The sequence below is a fragment of the Ceratotherium simum genome, chromosome 2 (assembly GCF_057802395.1).
Source record: "Ceratotherium simum simum isolate JZ-2026a chromosome 2, ASM5780239v1, whole genome shotgun sequence".
NCBI classification, from domain to species: domain Eukaryota; kingdom Metazoa; phylum Chordata; class Mammalia; order Perissodactyla; family Rhinocerotidae; genus Ceratotherium; species Ceratotherium simum.
The window spans coordinates 83,906,898-83,930,517 of record NC_141901.1 but is presented as its reverse complement, the minus strand read 5'-3'; the positions used below and the strand labels follow the sequence as shown (position 1 = coordinate 83,930,517).

Below are 23,620 nucleotides of genomic sequence, written 5' to 3'. Positions count from 1 at the left end.
TATCCCACCTCTCTTTCCAGACCCTATCCAGATGCGGTGTAAGCATCACCTTCTACTCACATACACTCAGGCACAAGTGGTAATGGACAGCTACCTCCTCCATGTATCGGGGTAGTGGAAGAAGGATTCAAAATCGCTATCATTGTCAGGCGCATGTTGCTCTATTTCAAATAATTGTTACTTTGTAGAAACAAAACCTCCTGAACATAGATGTTAGAATAGAGCTTTTATAGGTCCACCAAGATAATGAAACCAATTTGAAGTATTTTTATCACTCACTTTCACTCTCAAAAAGGTCCATTTTGATGATAAATAAACTAATATGGGCACCTTTATCATAGGTTTTGTCAAAAGTTTTAGACTTGACCCCAAGAGCAATGTGAGGCCAAGAAAGATTTAAATGCGAGGTAAAGAAATGTTCAGATTTGCTTTTCCAAAATCTTACCTCAAGCTTACTAATGTGTTGTCTTAGAGGTGTTTGTTTACATACGTCAACTTGATCTTCTTTTTGAGAGCAAGTTCTCTCCATTTATACCCCCTCAGTTCCTAGCACAGCCTTATTTGGGCTTTAATGCCTGATAAAGTTTTGACTTATTCTGAAATATTCAAAATGTTGTACCTATTTTTTTCCCAGGTTTTCTCTTTTCACACTAACTATACTTTTATTTTGATTTAATACTACCTATATTGATAAAGTAATATCAATTAAAGAAAATCATATGGATTTTTCAAAGAATCCAAAAGAACACATTTTTTTTTCCTGAAGAAAATAATTTTGCTAATTAGGAGTAAGAAATTAAGGGCAATTAAAAATGGGTGAAGCACTAAATTCACTTTTCAGCTTTTTCTTGGTGAAAGAAAAGGAAAAAAGGATTCTGAGCAATTAGATGTCATATAGGATGTTGGAAATTACTTATTGATGAATATCAATCAAAAGAACAGTAAACATCCAGACTGTGTTCCATATATTGATCTATACACAGTCAAGATTTTAGGTAGGATATTTTCGTTAATTGTTGGAGATTCTTGGCAAGTATTTAGATAAAGCAACACAAAATGGGGGAAGAAATAGTAAACAAAATTTCTCTCATTTTCAACAAGATGGAAAGTAATGTAGTTTGACATCTTTGCTAAGTAAAATAAAGCACTGAAAGTTTGTGAATGAGTTTTAGAGGGTCTGCAGTTGCTACGTCTCTCACCACTCACCCTGAAACCATTTGTGGAATCTAGGAGATAGGAACAAGTTTTTCATGGACCTAACATTAAGATCTACTCCCTACTGTCTCTTGTGCATGGAAAGATGAAAGGATGTGTGGTAGGGAAACAGCACAGAATGTGAGTTCAGAAAGCAAGAGCTTGGGGCCGGCCCTGCGGCGCAAGCGGTTAAGTGCGCGCGCTCTGCTGTGGCAGCCTGGGGTTCGCCAGTTCGGATCCCAGGCATGCACCGACGCACTGCTTGTCAAGCCATGCTGTGGCAGCGCCCCATATAAAGTGGAGGAAGATGGGCACGGATGTTAGCCCAGGGCCAGTCTTCCTCAGCAAAAAAAAAAGAGGAGGATTGGCAGATGTTAGCATAGGGCTGATCTTCCTCACAAAAAAAAAAAAAAAAGAAAGCAAGAGCTTGCCTCTACCACTCAGCAGTGGGAGGATCCTGAGTAAACTGCTTAACCTCGCTAAGCCTTAGTCTCCACTTATTTAAAATACACACAGAATGGTCGCTCTTACCCAAATAAGTGTGAATTAACTCCAATAACTAAAGGCAGTACCCTAATACTAAACAACTTGGGCTCTCTTTTTGAGCAGATACCATTAGGAGGCATGTTTTTTTTCATCAGAAGGAATTTTAAATGCTCCTTTGTTGAGAAGCCCTAGAATTAGACACAACATTTTCATATGAGGAACAGAAATCAAGACAGAGCCACATAGATAGTCCATTCTCCCAGAGTGAGTAATTCGTATTTTGCAGAGTATTGAAAGGGACAGAGGGATACTTATACTTATAGGGAAGATTAGATGTTTTCAGATGTGTGGAAGAAGAGAAGACTAATGCTAATAAAGACTGAGTCAGAGAAGAGCTCGCTCTTGTTGTAGACCAGCTTGGACTAGGACACTGTGTTACACTCGGAGGACGGTCAGAAGTGTAAGAATGATCAGAACAGGTCCTGTGCTCTTGGCCAAGTCTGAGAATTTTTATGAATTCTTAGTGAGTAGAAGCTTGAATGTTTTATCTGTTACCTACATAAGAATGTACATAATTCGCTTTAGTGTAACCAGTCGTTCTCAAGGAATTGATACACTTCTTTAAAAAGTTATTAATAACAGAACCCTCATAGGTATTTATAAATAGATAAGTCAAGATTACAGTTACTAGATCTAGTGAAAGTCTAGTGAAACATTATCTTTTACTAAATGCTATTAGTATTTTTTTTTGAGGTATTAACAAAGCCTTTGTGAGAATTAACTGAGATGTTAAAAGAGTTTTGGGAAGATGAAAAGATTATACAAATGTAAAGAGACAATAATTCTGATGACCGTCTTGCTCTACCAACATCCCTCGTGTTTCCCTTTCACCATATCATTATGTGACATCTCTCACTGTAAAGCTGCATTTATAAGAAAATACCAGCGATGAACTTCACCATGGCCAGTTATTTCTAATTGGTCTTGAGAGACCCAAGGGATTTTTTTTTCAGTGTTTTTTTAGATCTCTAATTTCTATGAAGTTGTTCAATTTTTATGAAATTTTCTAGAACAGGTCCCAAGGAGTTTATTTGTGAAGGTATTTCCAGTAAGAATATAACTCCTGTGTATAGGAATACATTGAAAACTACAAATGTATTATTTATGTTAAGTTTTTTTTTAACTCCACTTTTTCTTTTTTAAATTCCAGCTACCTACAGTTTCAAGAAGGTCAGAATAATATGAAAAAAGTAGCTAAATGTTACGGGCACTGAGTACTTATTAATACATCATATGGAGAAAAGGTTAGAAATATTAAAGTGCCTTGAACCACAGAGGTCAGTAAAAGATGCATCTAACAAGTATGATGCCGTTAAATTAAAACGTGTAATTAAGATATTGATGCTGTTATTTACAATATTTAAAATTTACAATTGGGGGTATTTCTAATATAGCTTCAATGGGGTCATCTAAAGGACATTGCCAAAATCATGATTTTAATTATTTTTCTTACATTTATGCCATTTAAAGAAAGCTGCAAAATGCACTTCTATACAAGATACTTAATATCCAAGTCTAGACTAATGGTTCCCAATGAAGAGAATTGGGGATATCATTCCCCATGGGATGTCTGATTGTGTCTGGAGACATTTCTGGTTGTCATATCTAGGTGGTGGGGGTGCTACTGGCATCTGTTGAGTAGAAGCCGGAGATGCTGCTAAACTCCCTACAATGCACAGGACGGGCCCGGCAAAAAAGATTAGGTCCAATGGGTCAATGGTGCCACTGCTGCAGAACCCTGGTCTACCATAATCCTTCCTTTTGGTTTATATATTCCAACTTAGCTAGTTAGACACCACACTTGATAATAATATCTAGTTCTGGCAAAAATGTCAGAAAAAGAACATTCTCATATATTGTTGATAGAAGTATCAATTGAAGTAAATGTTTTGGAGGCAATTGGTACATTTAAAAATCTGCCTCCACTTGCATTTCTATTTCTAAGAGGCACTTCCTAACAATTTTATATAATAGATATATGTAACTATATTGGAGCAAGGATTCTCTGTGCAGTGTTATTTGTAATAAAGAAATATTAGAAACAAATTAAATGTTCATCAATAAGGAAGCAGTTAAATAAATTAGAGCATACTCACGCAATGATAAAAAATGGTAGAATTGTATATTTTAACATGGAAGGGTGAACATATTATATTGCAAGTTATAAATAATTCAAGTTATTTGAATTGGTAATCAAATTTGTTGCTTAAAATTATATATATGTATATGCATGTGTGTGTGTGTGTGTATGTATAGCAAAGGTCTGGAAAGGTATACAGCAAATATTAAGAAAGAGAGTAGTTAGTCATAGAGAATTTAAGTGTGGGATGAAATGTTCACTTTTTACTTTACATAATCTTGTAATATTTGTATTTCAAGCTTGGGCAATTGGTAAAATTTAAAAAAATAATATGAATACATCACATGATAAATATATATAGACGTGGTGCATCTTGTAAAGGTTATGTGAGGAATTCATTTTTGAGTAGGCTCTAATTGGTATTTCCTGGTGAAAGGGAATTAAGAGATCATCCACACAGAAAGAATAAGTAGAGGAGGCCACTACAAAAAACTGAGTGGAATTCTGGGCAAATCTAAGAAGTGGGAAAGAGTAGCAATGTAGAAACACTCAGTTATCAGAGCTGTGATTTAAATTCAAATGAAACTCTCATTTTTAAAGGAAAATGCCTTATTTGGACATAGCTTAATTGTTACTTGCCTCAATCAAGCCAATTCTAGTCTTCAAAACTGAATATGTTCATGGGAAACTTCAATTTCTACTTAAAAGTTAAATTATTTTCACAAACTCTTCTTTGTATTTGTGTACTTGAATCTAATCACTTGCACAGTTTGAGTTGAAAGAATTCAGCATTAAAGATTAAAAATATTGAAGAAAGAAATAAATTATGGAAATTATCTTCAGTTTGCAGCTTGCTTTACAAAGAATTAGAAGCCCCTTTCTTGTACAGCTCAATCTTTCAAAAGCATGGCTAGGCCTTTTCATGTAGAGTTACAATCTTCACATTCTAAATGTAGTGATTTGTAGATAGAATCAGTGGGGTCACTGGTTCATACTTCAGAATTCTAAGAGATTCTTAATATTAATGAGTCAACACTTGAGGAAGTACTTTCATTTAATCCATGCAGAAAACATTGCTGTTCAAATACCTAAATAGTTAGCATTTATCAGAAGAGATTGAAAGCTTGAATCTTTCTTTGAAACAGCATACCTAGGGGTAGAAAAAGCCACCAGTGCTGAACTAATTCAGTTCTTACTCATTTATATATTGTTTTAAAGTCATTTTACATTATAATTCAAAACCAGACATGCCCCAGGGCTCCATTCATAAAAACAAGCAAATACCATTTACCGGACCTAGTCCTTACTCTACAGAAGAAATACAGGGATCCATGTAAAAATGAAAGCTATTGCCAGTTGTTCTATAGAAACATCTTCTCTGGGGTACAAGTCTTCCCAGATGTGTTCAGAGAAAGCTGTGAAAGTAATCTTATCCCTCATTTAAGGCCAGCCATAACAAAGTTGCCACTAATTCTTTAAATTTGAAGATTCACTAACATTTTGTCTTTATTCTGGAAAATAAATACTATTTATTCTATTAACTTTCTATTGCTTTTCTTTAAAATATTTCATAATTTGTTTTATTTTAGTTATGTAACTACAAAACCAGGAACAGAATTTGCCACCTCAAAATATGCCTCTTTGGCATGAGGGGTATTTTGAGCTGATGATTATTAAGAAAGAGCAAACACAGGAAAAGCTCTGAAGACCTAGTTACTAGAAGTTACTAGTTACCTAGTTACCTAGAAGTTACTCTTTTGTAAGGGAAATTTACATTTATAAGAGAAATCTCCATTTGTAAGGGTGTCTCCCTCTCTGTGCCAGGAAGAGGAGGATGACTCTAAATTTCTAGAAACTCTTAGCGATGGAGAAGGCAATGACATAAATCTGTATAACAACTTTACTCTTGTTATTGTACTTTTCCTAGAAATATCACATAACTGACCCCATCTTAACAACAGAATGTTAAAGCCATTTTTCAGGGGGCTATGAGCCAACCAGGGGCATGTACAGAAGAGAAAATTTTGACCTGCCAATTGAAACTTATCCTGCCAGCCCTTGCATACCAGTCGGCCATCCCTAATCCCTTAAACTCTATCCCACACCTTGGATGGGTAAGACAGATTTGAGAGCTTGGCCTCTCGTCTCCTTGCATGTCGACCTTGCAATAAAGCCTTTCTTTTCTCAAAAGCCGGTGTGCCGCAGTGTCAGCTTCTGTGAGCATCTGGTGGTGAGCCTTTGCTGGGTAACAGTTAAACTTTTTCTAGCAGGGTGTACTTTTAACAAATTCCATGAAGCAACATGCACACTTATTATAATCATATCTTGCTGTAATTAAACAGGCTGTCACATCTTCACCAATATTTACAAAATTAGAATCTATACTTAAATATATATGTATATATGTATGTATATATACACACATACACATATTTACATAAACACACATTATATTGGCCACACATACATTCCCTTGCATACAATTTTTTGCTGTGCAAATCATGGTTTTAAAATTAGTTTTTTAACTTAATTTTTAATACAAAAGGTAAAAATAAGAGAGTCATAGGATTGTCCTCCAATTATTGTGCATTTTTCTTTTTTAATTTTTAAAGCATCGATATTTCTTATAAAAATTTTCTCTTGTTTTTACCATAGCCTTACTGTGTAGGGCTGGCATCATTATCTTCATTTTACACATTAGGAATCCAGGGCACAGAGTAGTCACATAGCTTTAGAAAGATCACATGGTGTTTCTTCCTGTCTCATTTATGACTATGGAATTTATTAATGGATCAATTAAAATACACAAATAATTACTGAAGACTAACTAAGTGCTTCTATGTCCTGGGGTGACCAGAAAGAGGACCACATAGTTTTACAGTCTAGGGCTCATCGTTAACAGAGAATGCGATGTGAGTGTTGTCCATAGAGAATCACATTGCAGCATAAGGAACTGTGGCCCTTAAGGTTGTGCAACACAGTAGCATTGATTATTGAGCAATATATGGTCAGTGAATCAAGAAACTGATAGATCTATGTCTGGGTGTTTGGATGTGGAGGATGAGTAGCATAACGCACACAGAAAATTATCATGTGCAACAAAACAAAGCATTAAAAGTACCACATAGGATTAGAATGGAGAGTCGATGGGAGCATATGGAAAAAAGGATTAGTTACAAACCTGGAAAGGTTTTCATGAGGTTGTGAATTAATTAATGATAAGATTTCAGGGAGCAGAACTTTGCACAAGGTGGCAGGATTATTGAACATAAAGGAAAAAGAAAATATCCAAGGGGCAGCAAGTATTCTATGGAGGATAAAGTTCTTGGAGGAGGTGTTTTGTGGAAATACACAGTGTGAAAAAGGCTGAAAATTGGCAAGGTTTAGCTGGATTACTGAGGACATCATATACCAGTCTATGGCATTTGGACTATAGGCAAAGGGGACCTCGCACTGGAATTAAGAAGGCAGGCCATGGATTCAACTTCATGAATGTGAGTTTCAGCTCAAATACTTACCAGCTGTTCTGCAAGCTGTGTGATCACTCTATTCCTCAACTTCTCCAACTTCAAAATAAAGTAAATCTTACACACACAAAGCCATTTTTGAGTTGTGTTAAAAACAAGACAACAGGCCCAAAATGGAGTTGCTTGTGCTAAACCCCATGTCACCAAACTGAGACTTATAGTTTCAGCTCTCCCAGAAATAGAATCTTAAACCAGTCATTTAGGAATTGCCTGATCAGCACTAGTTGGCTAATCTGCCTGATAGACCCCTGCCCTCCCCTAAAGGAAAGCAACTGTGCAATAACCAACCTGCTTTTTTGTCTAGTATAACTGCCTTGTTCCTGCTCCCTTCTGCCTGTAAAAGTCTTTTTAGTTTTGTACAGCTCCTCAGAGCTCTTTTCTATCAGCTAGACTGGATGCTGCCCAATTCACAAATTGTTGAAGAAAGCCAATAAGATCTTTAAAATTTACTTGGTTGAATTTCATATTTTAACAATTGTTTGAAGGATTGCATTAAATGTGTTAACACATGAAGAATGTTTAGATTAGTGCTGAGAATTTACTAGGGCTTAACGTTAATGTTCTTATTTTTCTTACTAATAGTTCCCATTATCTGAACTGAGTTTGGGGCAGTTTATTATAGATAGATTTAAGTGAAATGGGAGAGAACGGCAGTAGAAAGATAGATTAGAAGGCAATTGCAAAAGAGGCAAGGTAACATGAAAAGGTAGGCATTAGATTAAGACAGAAATAGTTTCAAGTTCTAGCCTCAATATTTATTTGTAGAACTAGAGCTTTGGGCAAATCACTTAATATTTTGAATCAGATCCTACTTTTTGTTAACTATAAAATAGGATAATCACAATGTGAATGATTTAAGGAGATTGATTATTAAAATATTAGCTGTGCATTTCAAAAGTAGTAGCTCAGCAAATTATAAATTTTTAAAAATTCTTATTACAAATATGCATCTCCGGTATAAGATCTATGGTTAGCACCTTGAAGAGCATGTATACAATACCAAATCTCCAAGGTTTTCCAGGACAATCCTGATTTCAAACATCCTGCCCTGTTCACCACAGGCAATTACTGAGTGGCTTCTATGTGCCATACAGAGCATAGCACTATTTGCCAAATTATGCATCCTAATTTTTTATATGGAAAATGTGGTCAAAATAGACTTTTACTTCCTTTACCAAAAAAAAAAAAAGTTCCTAATACCGTTATTAATATTGTTTTATTATTATTAATACTAGAATCTTAGTAAGGGATAGCAATGGCCTGATTATACAAGTAGAGGAGAAGAAATGGATAAGTTTATGGAGGTGAAAATTTGATAAATAATTAATGACATCCAGACCAGGAAGTGATGAATCTATGAAAAGATGATTCTTGAATACTCTCAACAGACAGATGCTGATACTTTTTTTATTTCTGGTATTGTCTTGTTTACAATGGTGACTATTTCCCTGTGTCCTTTGTTTTCCCTCAAAGGGAATCTGGCAAGCTTACAGGGCTGCTTGGTAGACACTTCAGTTCACACTAAGAATCTGCTGCCTATTCCTTATCATGTAGAGCAGAATCTGCTTCTTACCCCATCCACAAAACAAACTCCTCCATCTCGATGAAGACTTGTTGAATGATTATCATAGCCCATGTTGATCTCTCCCACATCTCATCAGTATCACATATTTAATTATACATTGTCCTTTGTCATTTGTTTGTCTTGCCTTCTCCTCATTGACACTATAGCCAGCAGGGACTAATTCTTGTATTTCCTTTGTACTCCCATCATGCCCAGACTACTCAATTAATACGAGTGGTCTTACTACCAGAATATCCTCAAACATAGGATGAGGATTTTTGATTTAGTAGGTCTGTTTAGATAAGTGTGGGGGCAGTATGGTTGGTTCTAGGATATTGCCCCTCTGTTGAAAAAGTTCATCTCCTCTGCTATTGGGGGCTAGAGGGGTCTGATCACCTTTTGGTGATGGAGGGAACTTCATGACATCCCTTGGGTTTAGTTTGGTTCCTATTACTGCTGGTAATCTTGGCTTATGTGATGGCTTCCACTTAGATGGTATATGTGATTTTCTTGGCCCCTTCTATTCTTCAGAGAGGGACAGCCATATCACCATTCAACCTCACCTCTATTCAACCCATTCTCTTATTGTGTATAACTTCACTTGACCTGACAACCTTCTGGGCAGTCCCACAACTTCTCTCCACTTCTCTAACTTTTCTGTGCTTATAGGATAGCTTTGAGTCTTTGTGTGTTCCTCCATCATTTTATTCCTAGGCACACTATATAATAATCCTTTCCGTCCCTGCTGTCAAGAGATAGTCCAGTAAGCATGCAGTCTGTAGGAAATTCCAAACAAAAGCAGGTCTAGTCTCTATGTTGACATCCAAAGTCAGGGAACATATGTCAAGCTCTCACAAAAATTTGCTCATCATACTCTACTCTTCTTATACATCAAGGAGATGTGAAAATTCCACAGTCACACTAGCATTTAATCTGGGATCAGGATGATAATTTTCCTCTTACTATTTCTGATTCCTTTCTCTACAAACCTTTTGGAGTACTCCTCCACAACTTGTCTTCAAGGAGATGGAGAAGCGTCTACCTTTTTTTCTCACTGGGAGGGAAATCTTTTCAAGAGACTGTTGACTCCCCCAAACACCAAGGACGCCTAACTCTGAGCCATTACTCCTTGGATCCCCTTCTCCAGTCCTCTTACTGGGCTACAGCTGGTCCTGATGTTTCTTTGCAAGACCCACGGGAAGCATCAGGCCCAAATTGTTGGTAGCTCTTTTTCAAATGTTTGGTGCTCAATATTTCTTTTACCGTATCTTTGACCTAGATACTATTCTGGAACAATAAAAAAAGTTTTACTTAACGTTGTGTCATATAGATGTATAATAATAATAATACACCAGTGTTAGCACAGAAAGCCAGGGATACCTAGAGTAAATGAATTCACTTCAATTTAGTAATTATTTAAGGAATTTCTGCTTTTTTAATGATACTAAAAAAAGATAAACCATATGCAGTTTTAAAGTAAAACTAAGGTACCTCATCCATTTCTTAAGTAGTCTGACCCTCTGGTTAAATGGAATGATTATCATACTGAAACTGTATGGAAGATAAATTGGTTCATTAATTCCAGACTAGGATGGTGTGACATGGTTCATTTAGCCTTCTAGGAAAGTTCGCAGGACTCATTTTTAGATAAGCCCATCTAAAGTCTGTGGACCTTACCATAAAGATAATCCAAAGTTATCTTTTCCCTTACAGAAGCAAAAGTAAAAAACTATTTCAGGGAACACTTTCCTTCTTTCTTTAGAGAAATATGCTCCTATTTTTCCTGTTTTCAGTATAATTTCTAGCCCACTACTTTTCATCTAAACTATAAGAATCACTGATGCACAGAACTTTCACTTATAGAAAACAATATCAGAGATGGTCCACACTGCAGAGAGGGAATCAGTCAAATTAGAATACGTAGAAAGTGTCTTCACACAAAATACTCATATTGGGCCAACACATGAAAATATGTGAGTGGGACACCATTCAGTCTGTATTCTCCTGTGGGCTGAAAATTTTGGAATTATAATCAACTAACTCTGAAACTGTTTCAGCTGAAATCTAGCCAACAGTTTCTTTTTATATTACTAGATTCATTGTGAGAATTATAATCAATTTTCTGCCACGATTAGGAAATATAGTCTCTGAATGCACTTTATTCTCCCACATCCTTAAAAAATAAACCTTGATAAAAATTCTCTGTTTTGCATTTTAAATCTTTCTCCATTTAGCAGCTTCCTCACAACCATAAAAATAAATGAGGAGGGCCGGCCCCGTGGCTTAGTGGTTAAGTGAGCGCGCTCCACTGCTGGCGACCCGGGTTCGGATCCCGGGCTCGCACTTCTCCGGCCATGCTGAGGCCGCGTCCCACATACAGCAACTAGAAGGATGTGCAGCTATGACACACAACTATCTACTGGGGCTTTGGGGGGAAAAATAAATAAATAAAATCTTAAAAAAAAAAAAAAAAAATAAATGAGGAAAGAGGAAGAGAAAAAAAAATTCATAAAAGATATCTAGCTTATGGTCAAAATATATGGGAAAAAGTTGTCCAAAATATTGTCACAACCCCTCCACTGACAACTCATTCCATTCTAGAGCCTTGTCAGACCTCCCAGATTCATTGACAGACTATTACATTTAGAATGGCTTTGAAAACTTACAGCACTTAGAAATGCTCTTGAGACGTATAAAAATGTCTTTATTTAGAATGGAACATATAACACCTGCCAAATTTGTAGGTTTGAAACCACTTCCAATAAGAATTAAAAGGCCCTCTTCCCAGCTGAAATAGGACTATCAGTATATGACTTGTCGGCTCAGGAGAAATAGTGGGTTCTTGTCTCTGACGTCGCAATTTAGTTTAAAATCACTTTCATGATGACAGGGTACATAAGAACAATAAAACTATAAAGATGACAGTCTAATCTTCAAAGATCACTGATCATCGATAAAAGATTAAATAACGTAAACATCTGAAATGCCAGATTATCAGCTGGTTGGCACACTCTCCGTATTGAAGCATGCTGAGATACTACTGATAGGTGAACAATGCTTTTCCTGTACGTTATGCAGAAATATATCCTCCTCCAAGAGGGGCAAATGAATGGTAACAGCTTTGAATTTAAGATGTATATACTTTTTCTCAATAGTGATGCACCATATGTAAAATGTTCATAAATGAGATACTGTAAAGTGCTCAAATTTTTTTTTCCCTCAGAGTAATGTCTAATTGCTGAGAATTTTAAGCACCCTCTAATCATCAATTTTTGAATTCTAACAATAATTTTAAATATACGTACAAGAATGATTAGACATGCTGGTCCTATAAAACTCCAGATAAAGTTGTTTTCTGTGCTAAGCCAACATCTGAAAGTAAATAATAGATAAAAATTTATAAATATGTTTGAATGGACTTCAACAGAGTAAAATGTTCAATAACATACAAAGTGTATTCAGAATTACATTTCAAATATTCATGGGATCATCTGAACTTACACTTTGGTGGTGCCATAATATCTATATCCTAATGATGCTGAAAATCCAACTACCACAGCTGGGCTGAGATAGCCAAAGATATAAAAATTCTTGTGCAAAAATCCCTTGTTGTAGATGACTCCTACAACAATGAGATAGAGGTGGATGCCCTCAATGCACATCCACGCAAAGGCAGCTAAGAAGAAGTAATGCAGCAGCCCAGCAATGATTGAACAGAAGAGCTGGAAATCAAAGAAAGAAACCATAAGCAATGTTTGCTTTAACATTATCATAACATAAGATCTTGACTTTCTCCATAAATTATCCCACTTTCTAGAATGCTTGATCACATTAAAATATCCTTGTCAAGTGTCAGTTTGAGATGTACTATTTCCAGCTGATGTAAAAGAACCATGCTTCATCAATGTGAGACATTCACCACTCCTGTGATAGAACTAAGTTACTGTTCTTGTCAAGAGATTTATACTTTTTATACATTTATGTTATGCGATAAATTGTGGATTAGTCACATGTAAACCATGATATCTTAGTGAATATGTTATGATTTAAGTTGATCTCTGTTTTGGAGATGCCTTTACTCTATTTTATTTATGCTCAAAGAATGAAAATTATTGCTAATACTATGCTAGATAAAACATAACAAATATCTCAATTGGGCAGCAAACATTGAATTTGAAAACAGATATATAATGATATATTTTATAAAAATATCCATTATAAAATCACTTTAAGTTACAAGATTTTCAGGTAAATTTGAGAAGTATTTCAGTTAAATATTATTTATTAGTATTTACTTCACACCTAGAACTGGAGTTAGGCTTATAAGGAATAACAGAACAAGTCCTTCTACACTTCTGTATTAATAGAACTAGCACAATCTATTATGGGAGAGATAACATAACACACACTTATTGCGCTTATTACAATAGAGTATAATTCAAGCATAATGAGATTGCATTATAAAATGTATTGGATAATACTATATAAAGTTGGGAACAGAGAGATCACTGGTGATTAAAATTTGGGAACCACTTTAGTGAGGAAGCGAGATTTGAAATATGGCTTGAAAATGGGAAGAATTTGATAGGTGAAATAGAATTGAAAATAAACACTATATAAGGAACAGTTTGGGGTGAGAGTGATGATAGGACAAGACTGAAGGAGGAAATAGGCATTGTAGGATAGTGGGAAGTATATAAAATTGAAAGGTGTTATGAATACCACTATAAAACCAAAAACAGGTACGGAGTCTACTGTCTAGAGCGTGCTATTTAAAATAGATGCTTTGCAGCATCTGATTCAGAAGAAAACGATGATAACAAATGGTTAGATTTAGTACTCGAAAGACTTCTAATACGAATGGAAATATAGAAGAAATTTAATGTTATATGAGGATGCACTTGTCCAACCTCTAACTTCAGGGAGGGCGATGAGCTAGGGCTCCAGCCACTGCACGCGGAGAGCCATCGCTGTGTTCATGTTTCCCACAGGCCGCTGCTAGCCAGTGACTGAGCCCAGTAGGGTTACTAAGACGTTCCTGTTCTCGAGAGACAGAGGATTCCTCTGCCATGTGACTTTGGCTCACGGTCTTCTCAAAGGACTCCTGGACAACCATGCTGAACTTTCCTTAAGACCTGCATCCTGGTCTGATGGCTCTCCAAGTCTCTCTCTTCTCATTTTCTCTCACAACCATGGCACCTAATAAATTTATTGCATGTTTCACCCCATTTTAGCGTCTGCTTCTAGGAGGATGCAGACTAACACAATATGGAAACTATTTGGTAAAGCCCTAGATTACTAATGGAGGGAAAGGGGTAGTTAGGAAAGTGCAGTTACTAGGTAGAGCCAATTTATCATATTTCAACCTCTGAACCTTAGCAGCTTTTCTCTTCAGTCCCTGTGTGAAGATAAACTTTATTTCCAATTCTCTCTCCTCACTCTTTGTTTAGTGTTCGTGTAAAAACAAAACAAAAGAAAGCAAAAAAGCTTATTTCTTCAGTATCTTGCAAAGTTTTCATTTGTCCCCAAAGTTCATCATAATGAGGGACATTGTGATTAATGGAATTGATAAGCCGGTTGCTTAGATATGTTAGCATTATCAAACTTAAAAAAGACATAAAAAGAAAGTACATAGAATGTTTACCCCATTAAGCCCTTAATTATAATTCATGTTTCTATGACATATATATTCAGGAAAGTACAAATTTAGAAAATAAAAATAGAAAGTAAGGGAGATGTACATACCTTATTAGTATTTGTATTGATCCCAACAAGAAAAACAAGTTCAGCAAGGAATAAGTTACAGCAGAGATTTTTGTGAATTGTTGTCCTGGTGCTTTGAATTTCACTGAAGAACCAGAAGGTAAAAATGCATATGGCAAGGCAAATGAGTGAAATAATTATTCCTAGTTGAGTGATCCTTGTAAGAATATTGTAATCTTTAATACCCTAAGGGAAAATAATAATAAAGCTGTTAAGAGAATAACTCAGTAACATGTTAAAGGAACTACAACATATAATGAACTTCATTTTTAAGTGAAACATTAATCAAAATGTTCATAAAAATGTAAAAATACAAATGTGCATTTAGATGAGAAAAATTTTATACTTTTGAAAATGCTCAATATTCAGAGAACTCTGATATAAATCACGTAGCACTTTAAAAGTTCTATAATTAGTGATTTTTTTTCTAGGCATAGTATATATTAGTATATGGTTTAACAATGTTATCGTCATCAGTTTCATGATATTAGAAAGGCAATTCGTTATCGTAATGTGAAAATGGTTAATTAAAACAGATTCATCAGTGGTAAGAATAAGTCTTATTTCCATGCAGTGATTCATCTAAAACAAATAAGTGTATCAGAATGCTGAATATATATAATATCAAAATAGTATAGTTGAAAAACTTTGAAATGGGAAAGGCTGGTTTTATTCTAACCAGATGAATATTTATTTTTATATATTGATACAGGCTTCTTTGCTCACCTAATATTTAGAAAAAGAATCATCTCTATGACTGACATTATGGCTAAGCAGATTTATTTGGTCACTTTATATACTTTATGGCTTTTAAATATATGTGGAAATTAACCTGTAATCTAATGAAGATTATGATATAGAGATATAAAATAAGAAATTACCTAATGTAAAAGTAAGATATTACTGATGTAAAATGCATATTATGAAGTTATTCGTCTTAGAAAGATTTTTCATATTTAAAAATCTTGTAGGGTTCTACATTATTAAAACATGATATTAGTTATAAATGTACTAATACTTATTGACTAAATTATCAAATATTATCAAAGTATCAAATATTTTTAACTAACTGATCATTGGTAAAAATAAACTTAAAATACAAAGGCAAAGCCTCTTCAAGTCCATGATACATTAAAATGTATACATGGTCCTTAAAAACAGCATTAAAAACGAAGAGTTAATGGATAGATATTTAACACACAGTCTACTAGATTTTACAGACTAGACAAGTTCTAGACTAAAAACAGCCTAAAATCCAGACTAGAGGTGTCATAGAAGGCAAGTAGGAAAACAAATAATAAAAAAAGATAATGTTGGGGCTTTATCAATTAATGAAATATGCTATTTACACCCAAAGAAAACATATAAAAATTAATTATTCTCTTGAATGACACAAAAAAAGAAAAAGAACACAGGCAGATATGTAAAGATGAAGTGGAAAACTGACTTACAATGGAAGGACCAGAAGACATCAGAATTGCAAAATGTGTCAGGTGATTACAGCGGCAAGAGGTGTGGGTCTCATTAGAGTACATCAGCTCACAGCCCTCCGAGGACCAGCTGCCATTCATGGTGTCAGGAGAGTAGTTCCAAAATACACATTGACTCCTAGACTTATCTGTGATCTGAAAAAGAGACATTTTACTGATGGAAAAAAGAGAAAAAGTTACACATATGGTATTGCTTTTGTCATATTTAAAATATCATTTTGCATATCAATATAATTAAAATCATTCCTACAAAGTGAAGCATAAAGTCAATGCTAATACATGGATGCTACTGTTATATGGGAGAATTGAAGTTTATATTGCAATAATGTTATGTTTTATTAATCCTTTGTCACAAAGTTGTTGTGAGAATTATATACTATCAAATGAGATCATGTATATGTCATTTAGAACAGTGCATGACATAAAATTATCATGTTATCTTCAGCAAATGTTTATTTAGTATACACTAGATATTAGTCATTGATCCAGGTGCTAAAAACGCAACACTGAACAAAACAGAAAAAGTGTTCCCCTTGTTGACCTTACATTCTAGTGAGGAGATGAGAAATTATTAAACAAGAAAAATAAACCAGGGAGAAGAGAAAATAAATAGTCTGAGGAGGCCTTTCCCAGCAGATGACATTTAAGCAAATATTTCAGTGAAGTGAAACAGTGAGCCCTAAAGACTTGGGAACAGAGGGTTCCAGACAGCTGGAATGGAAAATGGAAAAACTCTGAAGTGAGACTCAACAGGATCTTCCAGAAACCTCTAGAAGCCAGTATAGTTTGAGCACAGCAAATGAAATGAAGAGTAATGGTGACAAGATCAGAGATAGACAGGGACTGATCACATAGACTACAGGATGATTGTTCAATGAATAGTAGAGTTCTCTTTATCATATATTTATATTAACTAATCATAATATGATACGTAATGCACTGTCAATTTTAACTTTCATAGAATGTTGAACACCCTATACTTATATCTTGTAGAAATAAAAAAACTATTTACAATTATATAACAGTTTACAGTTAACTAGGTGCATTCTCACCTGCTTTGTTTAATTTGACCATCAAAAGAGCCCTGTGAGGTAGGTATTGTGTTAAGAGGCCAAGAAACGTGAAAAGATATATTCAAGACTAACTACTGATAAGTGGAGTGACAGAATCAAATCCAAATCTTCAGAAAGCTATTTATTAAAGAAAATATTAGTTGAGTATCAAATATGTGATAGGTACTGCGTGAGGAACCAGGGATTCTCAGTTAAAAAGATAAAGCATCTGCTCTCAAGGAGGCTAGAAACTCAGAAGATTTTTAATACAATAAGACAATTGCTTTAATGGGAAATGTAGTAACTCCAACACTTGGCTCAACAGTTGGAACACTGTCGAAGACAGACTGAATTTGATTGGGGTGAGTCTGGGAAGACAGTGATTGAGCTAAAATTGGAGAGATGACAAGTTTTTCAAAGAGGTCAAGCTAGGTGAAGAAAATTGAAATTCTATATCCAATTCCCCCAAAACAGCCAGGAAAGTGCCCAATCCCACTCTTGTAGGAAACCATAAACCAGAGGATCCAGAGGGATTCGAACTGGGGAACCAGAGTCAGCTGAGAGTATGAGTGTCATTTAAAAAACAGGGAGTAATCTGAGAGTCTACTTACTGAGCCCCAACATCACCCACCTCATAATCTTCATTCTCCTAATCCTGGTAGCTGAGTTTCTGTATTTAGGCAGGAGATCATAAGGTTTCCTTCTTTGAAACTGATAGGCCCAAGAGAAATTAGATAGCGACCTTCAGGATCTTCCAACGCAAAGCCTAGAAACCAGCCTGATGATCACTAGAGTGAAGCACACCACTGCCACAAGCCACTGGAGCATGCAGTCATCTTTCAAATGCCTTGTTATTAGATATGAGTGGACAGTCATGAACCACCAGACATCTGAGGACAAGCTCTAACATGCAAGACAGAGAACGAAGGCAAACAAGCCAAACAAAGGCAATCAGAAGCAACATGATAGGGGGAGCAGTTTTTTTACAAAATAGAATATCTCAGAGAGAGACACTGCACTCATTAAACAAAAGCAGGGTTACATAAAATAAGGTTTTCAGTCATAAGTATAAAGTGGAAATAAAAAAATATTATCAGAAAAAAAGAAATTAAAAATGGGAAATAAAATGAAATAAAAAACCACCTTAGAGGCTCAGCTGGGAAATCTAATACTCAAATAATAGGAGTAACAGAGAAGAGTACAGAGACGCTGGAGAGGAAGAAATTACCAAAGAAATAATATCAGAAGTTTCCCCAGAACTGAAGGCCATTCATTTTCATACTGAACAGACATCATGCCTAGTACAATTAATAAAGACCCACACCACGGTTCATCTTAGACCAGAATTCTGAGAATAAAGATAAAGTCGCAAAAGTTTGAGAGAGAGAAAGAGACTGATCACATGCAAGGGATTGCAAATTTTACGTAAAATATTAATTGCATTCAACTTCCCCAGGTTAACTTTGAAAACTAGAAGACAATTGAGCAAGGTCTAGAAAATTCTGCAGAAAAAATTATTTACAATTTATACCTCTATACCATGGACTTTATCTAACAAGTATAAGGATAAGATATATATACATCACCTGATGATGAAAGGGCTCAAAAAATTGGCCTTCCATGCACCTTTTCTCAAGAAGCCACTAGAGAATATGCCACTAAAATACAGAAATAAACCGAGAAAGAGGAAACGTTGGCCCAAGAAAACACTGAATCTGATAGAGGAGAGAGGTGAGGTGCACATCCAGGATGATGAGGGAAGCCATGTCCAGGCTGATAGCTGTGCCGCAGGCCACAGAGTAGACCATCTAGACAGATCAGGTTTACAGGGGCTTAGGAAGGCTGTCTTCAAGACAACTAACTGATAGATAATCTTATGTGTTTGAACGTTTTGCAAGGAGATTTATAATACTGTCAGAAAGTTTGGGGACAAATCAGCAATGGATAGATAGAAAACTAAGCAAGCTAAATTAGAGGAATTTACTAACATCAGGAAAATGGTTCAGCCTCGTGATTCAGTTGTGAACAACACATACCAAATTATAGCAATATGCACATTAAAAACTGATTTGACCAAAAATTTGATGTAAGCATGGGAGGATGGATCGTTGGGTGAGTGTGTGTATCATAGCAGAAGATGTGTGTAAGAAAACTAAATCCAAATTTTCCGCAGATGGAAGTCAGTAGATGATACCTATTTTTTAGAAACTTAAAATGAGGAGGAGTTACTGAGTTTTGGGTAAAGGAAACACAGGGCCAATGAAGAATGTTTTACCCTGTATGGTAAGAAGTCAGAAACTTGAGCGTATTTACTAGGTAAGACACTGGCATCAATGTGGAGAGATGCAGGAAAGATGAGAATGAGGATGAAACATCATTTCCTGGGTGGTAGATGGGGGAGGGGTTCAGAGGACAGGATTGGACTGGATAGTATCACAGCACCCGAAAGCATGGATTCTGGATGAAGACTTCGTGGGAATGAGACTTTGTTCTCCCAGTCAGTTGCTGACTGATCATGGGCAATTTATTTAATCTCTCAGAGTCTCAGTTTCCTCAGCTGTAAAATGGCGATAACAGTACATACCTCATAGGGCTCTTGAGAGGATTACATGAGTTTTTTAAAAGTAAATAACTTATAACACAGCCCAGTCCAACATAAGCATTATCTAAGTACTGGGTGCTATCATTATTATCAATATTATTATGATGACTACTGTTAATATTCTTCTGAGGTAATGGAGAATTATATACTAACTGGTGAAGTTGTAAATAAATTGTTGGGGAATCAGAAAACGGAAGGTGTTACATATGAGATAGCTTCTCTCTCTTAGAGGAAAATAAATAGATCCAGATTTTATTCTGAGAGAGAGGGGAACCAGGGATTAGGTAGGTGTGTTATCAGCACAATGTAGTGAAATTTGATAGTGCTTGTCACTGTGAATGGGAAATAGATTTGAACAGAGAGGAAGATTACGGACAATCTAGTTTTGCCATTAATTATGGTGAAGAATTTTTGTTTAGATGTATATTTTGTTTTGTTGCTATGTCAAATAGAGATTGGTTAAGTGGGTTGTCCTTGGCATTTCTTTAGCTGCCAAATATTCCACAAATAAAAACTGTAGAAAAACTGTCAGACTATGTAAAAGAACAATGTTTGGTTTCTAGTGTCAACAGGTTATTTGCATTCAGTATCTGAAAATATCTAAGTTTAGTTTTCATTCTTAAAACATTTCACACCTTCTTTTTCCCTCAACATAATATCTACCAATGTTTATGGTTGAGCCACTATTTTCTCTCACTTTCTATATATTTAGTTTCTCTCTATATTAGATGTCTTTCTTTACAGTGACACATTTGTATTGTGTGTAAGCATACATGTTCTTTTAGTTCCTTCCCTCCCCAATACACATGCAAATACACTTGTCCAGCCTCAAGCTTTCTCCAAATGGAGCATCAGAAGTAGTTTAATCACATACTAGGACTAAAATTATACCGAAAACCCAAGAAACCATCAACTGTAAAAAGGCAACAAACAATCTATGATTTTGAGTTTTCCCATTTTTAGGTACACAAAAGAAGCCTAAATACTTGGTTATTTCAAATCATGTTTTTTGTATTGTATAGTTTCAATTACATATGAGTTTGAAAAGAGATTTAGAATAACAATAAAGTAAAATGGTCTCAGCTAATTTATTTATGAAATATTGTAAATTTCTCTGTGATTTTATTTTAATCAGCACCCAAATCCCTGCAAAGATTATTTTAATGAAAATTATTAACCAAGCACTTCCCTCATTACACGAGTAACATTTATCTTTGGCTCTGATACTTTTTTATAACTCTTTCCTTGAAGGTATGGAGACTTCTAAAATGAACAAAGTACTTAAAAATAAAACTAGGGCCGGCCCAGTGGCTTAGTGGTTGAGTTCGTGTGCTCCGCTTCGGTGGCCCGGGGTTTGCAAGTTTGGATCTCTGGCACAGACTGGTGCACCGCTTGTCAAGCCATGCTGTGTCAGCATCCCATATAAAGTAGAGGAAGATGGGCATGGATGTTAGCCCAGGGCCAATCTTCCTCAGCAAAAAGAAGAGGATTTGCAATGGATGTTAGCTCAGGGCTAATCTTCCTCACAAGAAAATAAAAATTAAAACTAAAATATAGCTTAACTTCAGAGAATCTAATATGGGAAATTCTTTGGCATTTACTAGAAAGTTTAAAGAGCACTGAAAGTACAAAAATGTATCATAAAAATACTAGTTGAGGGGGCTGGCCTGGTGGCATAGTGGTTAAGTTCACATGCTCCGCTTCAGCGGCCCAGGATTCATGGGTTCGGATCCTGGGCGTGGACATATGCACCGCTCATCAGGCCACGCTGTGGCGGGTGTTCCATATATAAAGTAGAGGAAGATGGGCATGGATGTTAGCCCAGGGCCAAGCTTCCTCAGCAAAAAGAGAAGGATTTGCAACAGACATTAGCTCAGGGCTAATCTTCCTCGCCAAAAAAAAAAAAACAAAACAAAACTTTGAAACCACTTTATTCTTTTAATTTTGAATCTATATTTTTAAATTCAAGAAATTACATGTAATTAAAGTGACACAATAAAAAATATCCACTTCTCTGAATGTTTCACAATCATAACCAATAATCACCAGAAAAACAACTTACCTTTATGTGACTTAATGTAAATGTTATTTTTTCGAGTTCATACAATGTGGGTGGGTTTGAGCTAATTGAGACTGAGATTACTGAAGAGATGACTCTTCCCTCCTCTTCAGAATTATCATGACTTTGAGGTTCCAATAAGAAGTTGTCAGACGATGAAAACAAGGGACCAATACTTTTATAATATAAAAATGCAACTGTAGCATTGCCTATCAATCAAATAAGTGTATTTAGTGAAATCTTATAAAATAAAAATATATTTAAGCTCTTAAAATAAACATGAAAATTGAACAGACAAAATTTTTACCCTAAGGGAGTCATACAAATATCCAGATACCGAAATGTGGGTCATAATAAGTCCACGCCTACATCATCAAACCATATTAAGACATATTCTCTGAACTCTATGACTCTGAAACTGATCACCGACTGTAGCATCCCCTTTGCACAAACTATATTTAGGAGAAAAACAGTTCCAGATAAATTTACATCCAAGTACTGATTAAGAACCAAGGTGTGAAGTGTATTCACTTGAAAGATAAAATTTGAGTTATTACTTCGCTGTGCAAATATATGAATTAGAAAGATATTGGGAGAAAAGTATCACAGACTTACAGTATTAAGAAAGTTTAGAATTGAACGAGTTGTAAGATGCCACTGAGTTCAACGTCATGCTCCCTAAAATACTTCCTGTTTAATATTGATGACATATAGTTATGCAGTCTCAGGTTAGGGAATTTATTGTCTTTTGAGGCAGCCATTTATCTGTGCCCTCCCGCTCCCCAAATGCAGTACATCTGCACATAAGCCAACACTAGAAATGTCACCTGATCAGTACAGACTATCATGTGACTCTTTTTCCCTTAGCCTGGACACTACACCTAGGTTAATGGATTTCAAATCGCCTTGGTTTTCATAGCAGCTTATTATCATCGATATTAAGTGCATGAACAACTCAACATCTAGATCTATTGTCTTTTAAAAATCTTGTTGCCATTTAGGTCATATTCCTCCTCTATTTGTTGTACGGAATTAAGGACACTAAGTTTTGGACTTTACATTCAGAATTTACCCTTGGAATCAGAAGCTCTGGTTTAAGTCATTGCTCCTACTTATGTGGCCATGAGCAAAGCAGGTAACAGCTTTGAACTTTAGCTTTCTCCCTTGTAAAATGATGATGGTAATACTCACTCTAGCTATTTACTAGTATATGGTGGAGACCAAATGAAATAACACATGAGAGAGTCTTCTGTAAAATTTAAAATGCTATATTAACATGATTATTGTTTTACTTATTAATTAGAAACATTATATGTTTACTTTCGATATTTGGACAACTTAGGAAGAACTCTATCATATTCATTTGTTCCCTCAAGTCTGTGACACAAGCGAATAATCTGAAAAGCATAAAATAACCAAATCATAAATACAAATGTTGATAATATTATCAAAGACCAAGGACTATGATACAAAGCTGGAACCCTCCACATCACAATATCACACCAATAAATAATATTCTTTGGATGTGGTTATGGGAGCTGGAAGTTGCCAAAGTGTATCGCTATTTGTGTTTTCTATATTAATCTAAAAAGGCACCACGAGAGACACTGCTAAGAGCCTTGCTGAAGTTCAGATACATTACATAGAGTATTTTCCTGAACTGCCAGCTTAGAAAATTTATATCAAAGGAAGAAATAATGTCAGTATAACATGGTAGGGCTAGTGAAATTATGATGACTCCAA

At 35.4% G+C, this 23,620-nt stretch overlaps 1 protein-coding gene across 2 annotated transcripts in view; it reads right to left on the bottom strand.

Annotated features, from left to right (window-relative positions):
- The window catches only part of ADGRL4 (adhesion G protein-coupled receptor L4), a 115,762-nt gene that overhangs the window by 16,663 nt on the left and 75,479 nt on the right, over nt 1–23,620 (bottom strand). For both annotated transcript variants that reach the window (XM_014788310.2, XM_087420166.1), the window contains 5 exons: nt 21,881–22,086; nt 16,126–16,299; nt 14,657–14,860; nt 12,413–12,633; nt 12,217–12,283 (listed from right to left, as the gene is read on the bottom strand). In XM_014788310.2, the coding sequence (XP_014643796.1) occupies nt 12,217–12,283; nt 12,413–12,633; nt 14,657–14,860; nt 16,126–16,299; nt 21,881–22,086 (872 nt within the window). The remainder of the gene's footprint in view (nt 1–12,216; nt 12,284–12,412; nt 12,634–14,656; nt 14,861–16,125; nt 16,300–21,880; nt 22,087–23,620) is intronic.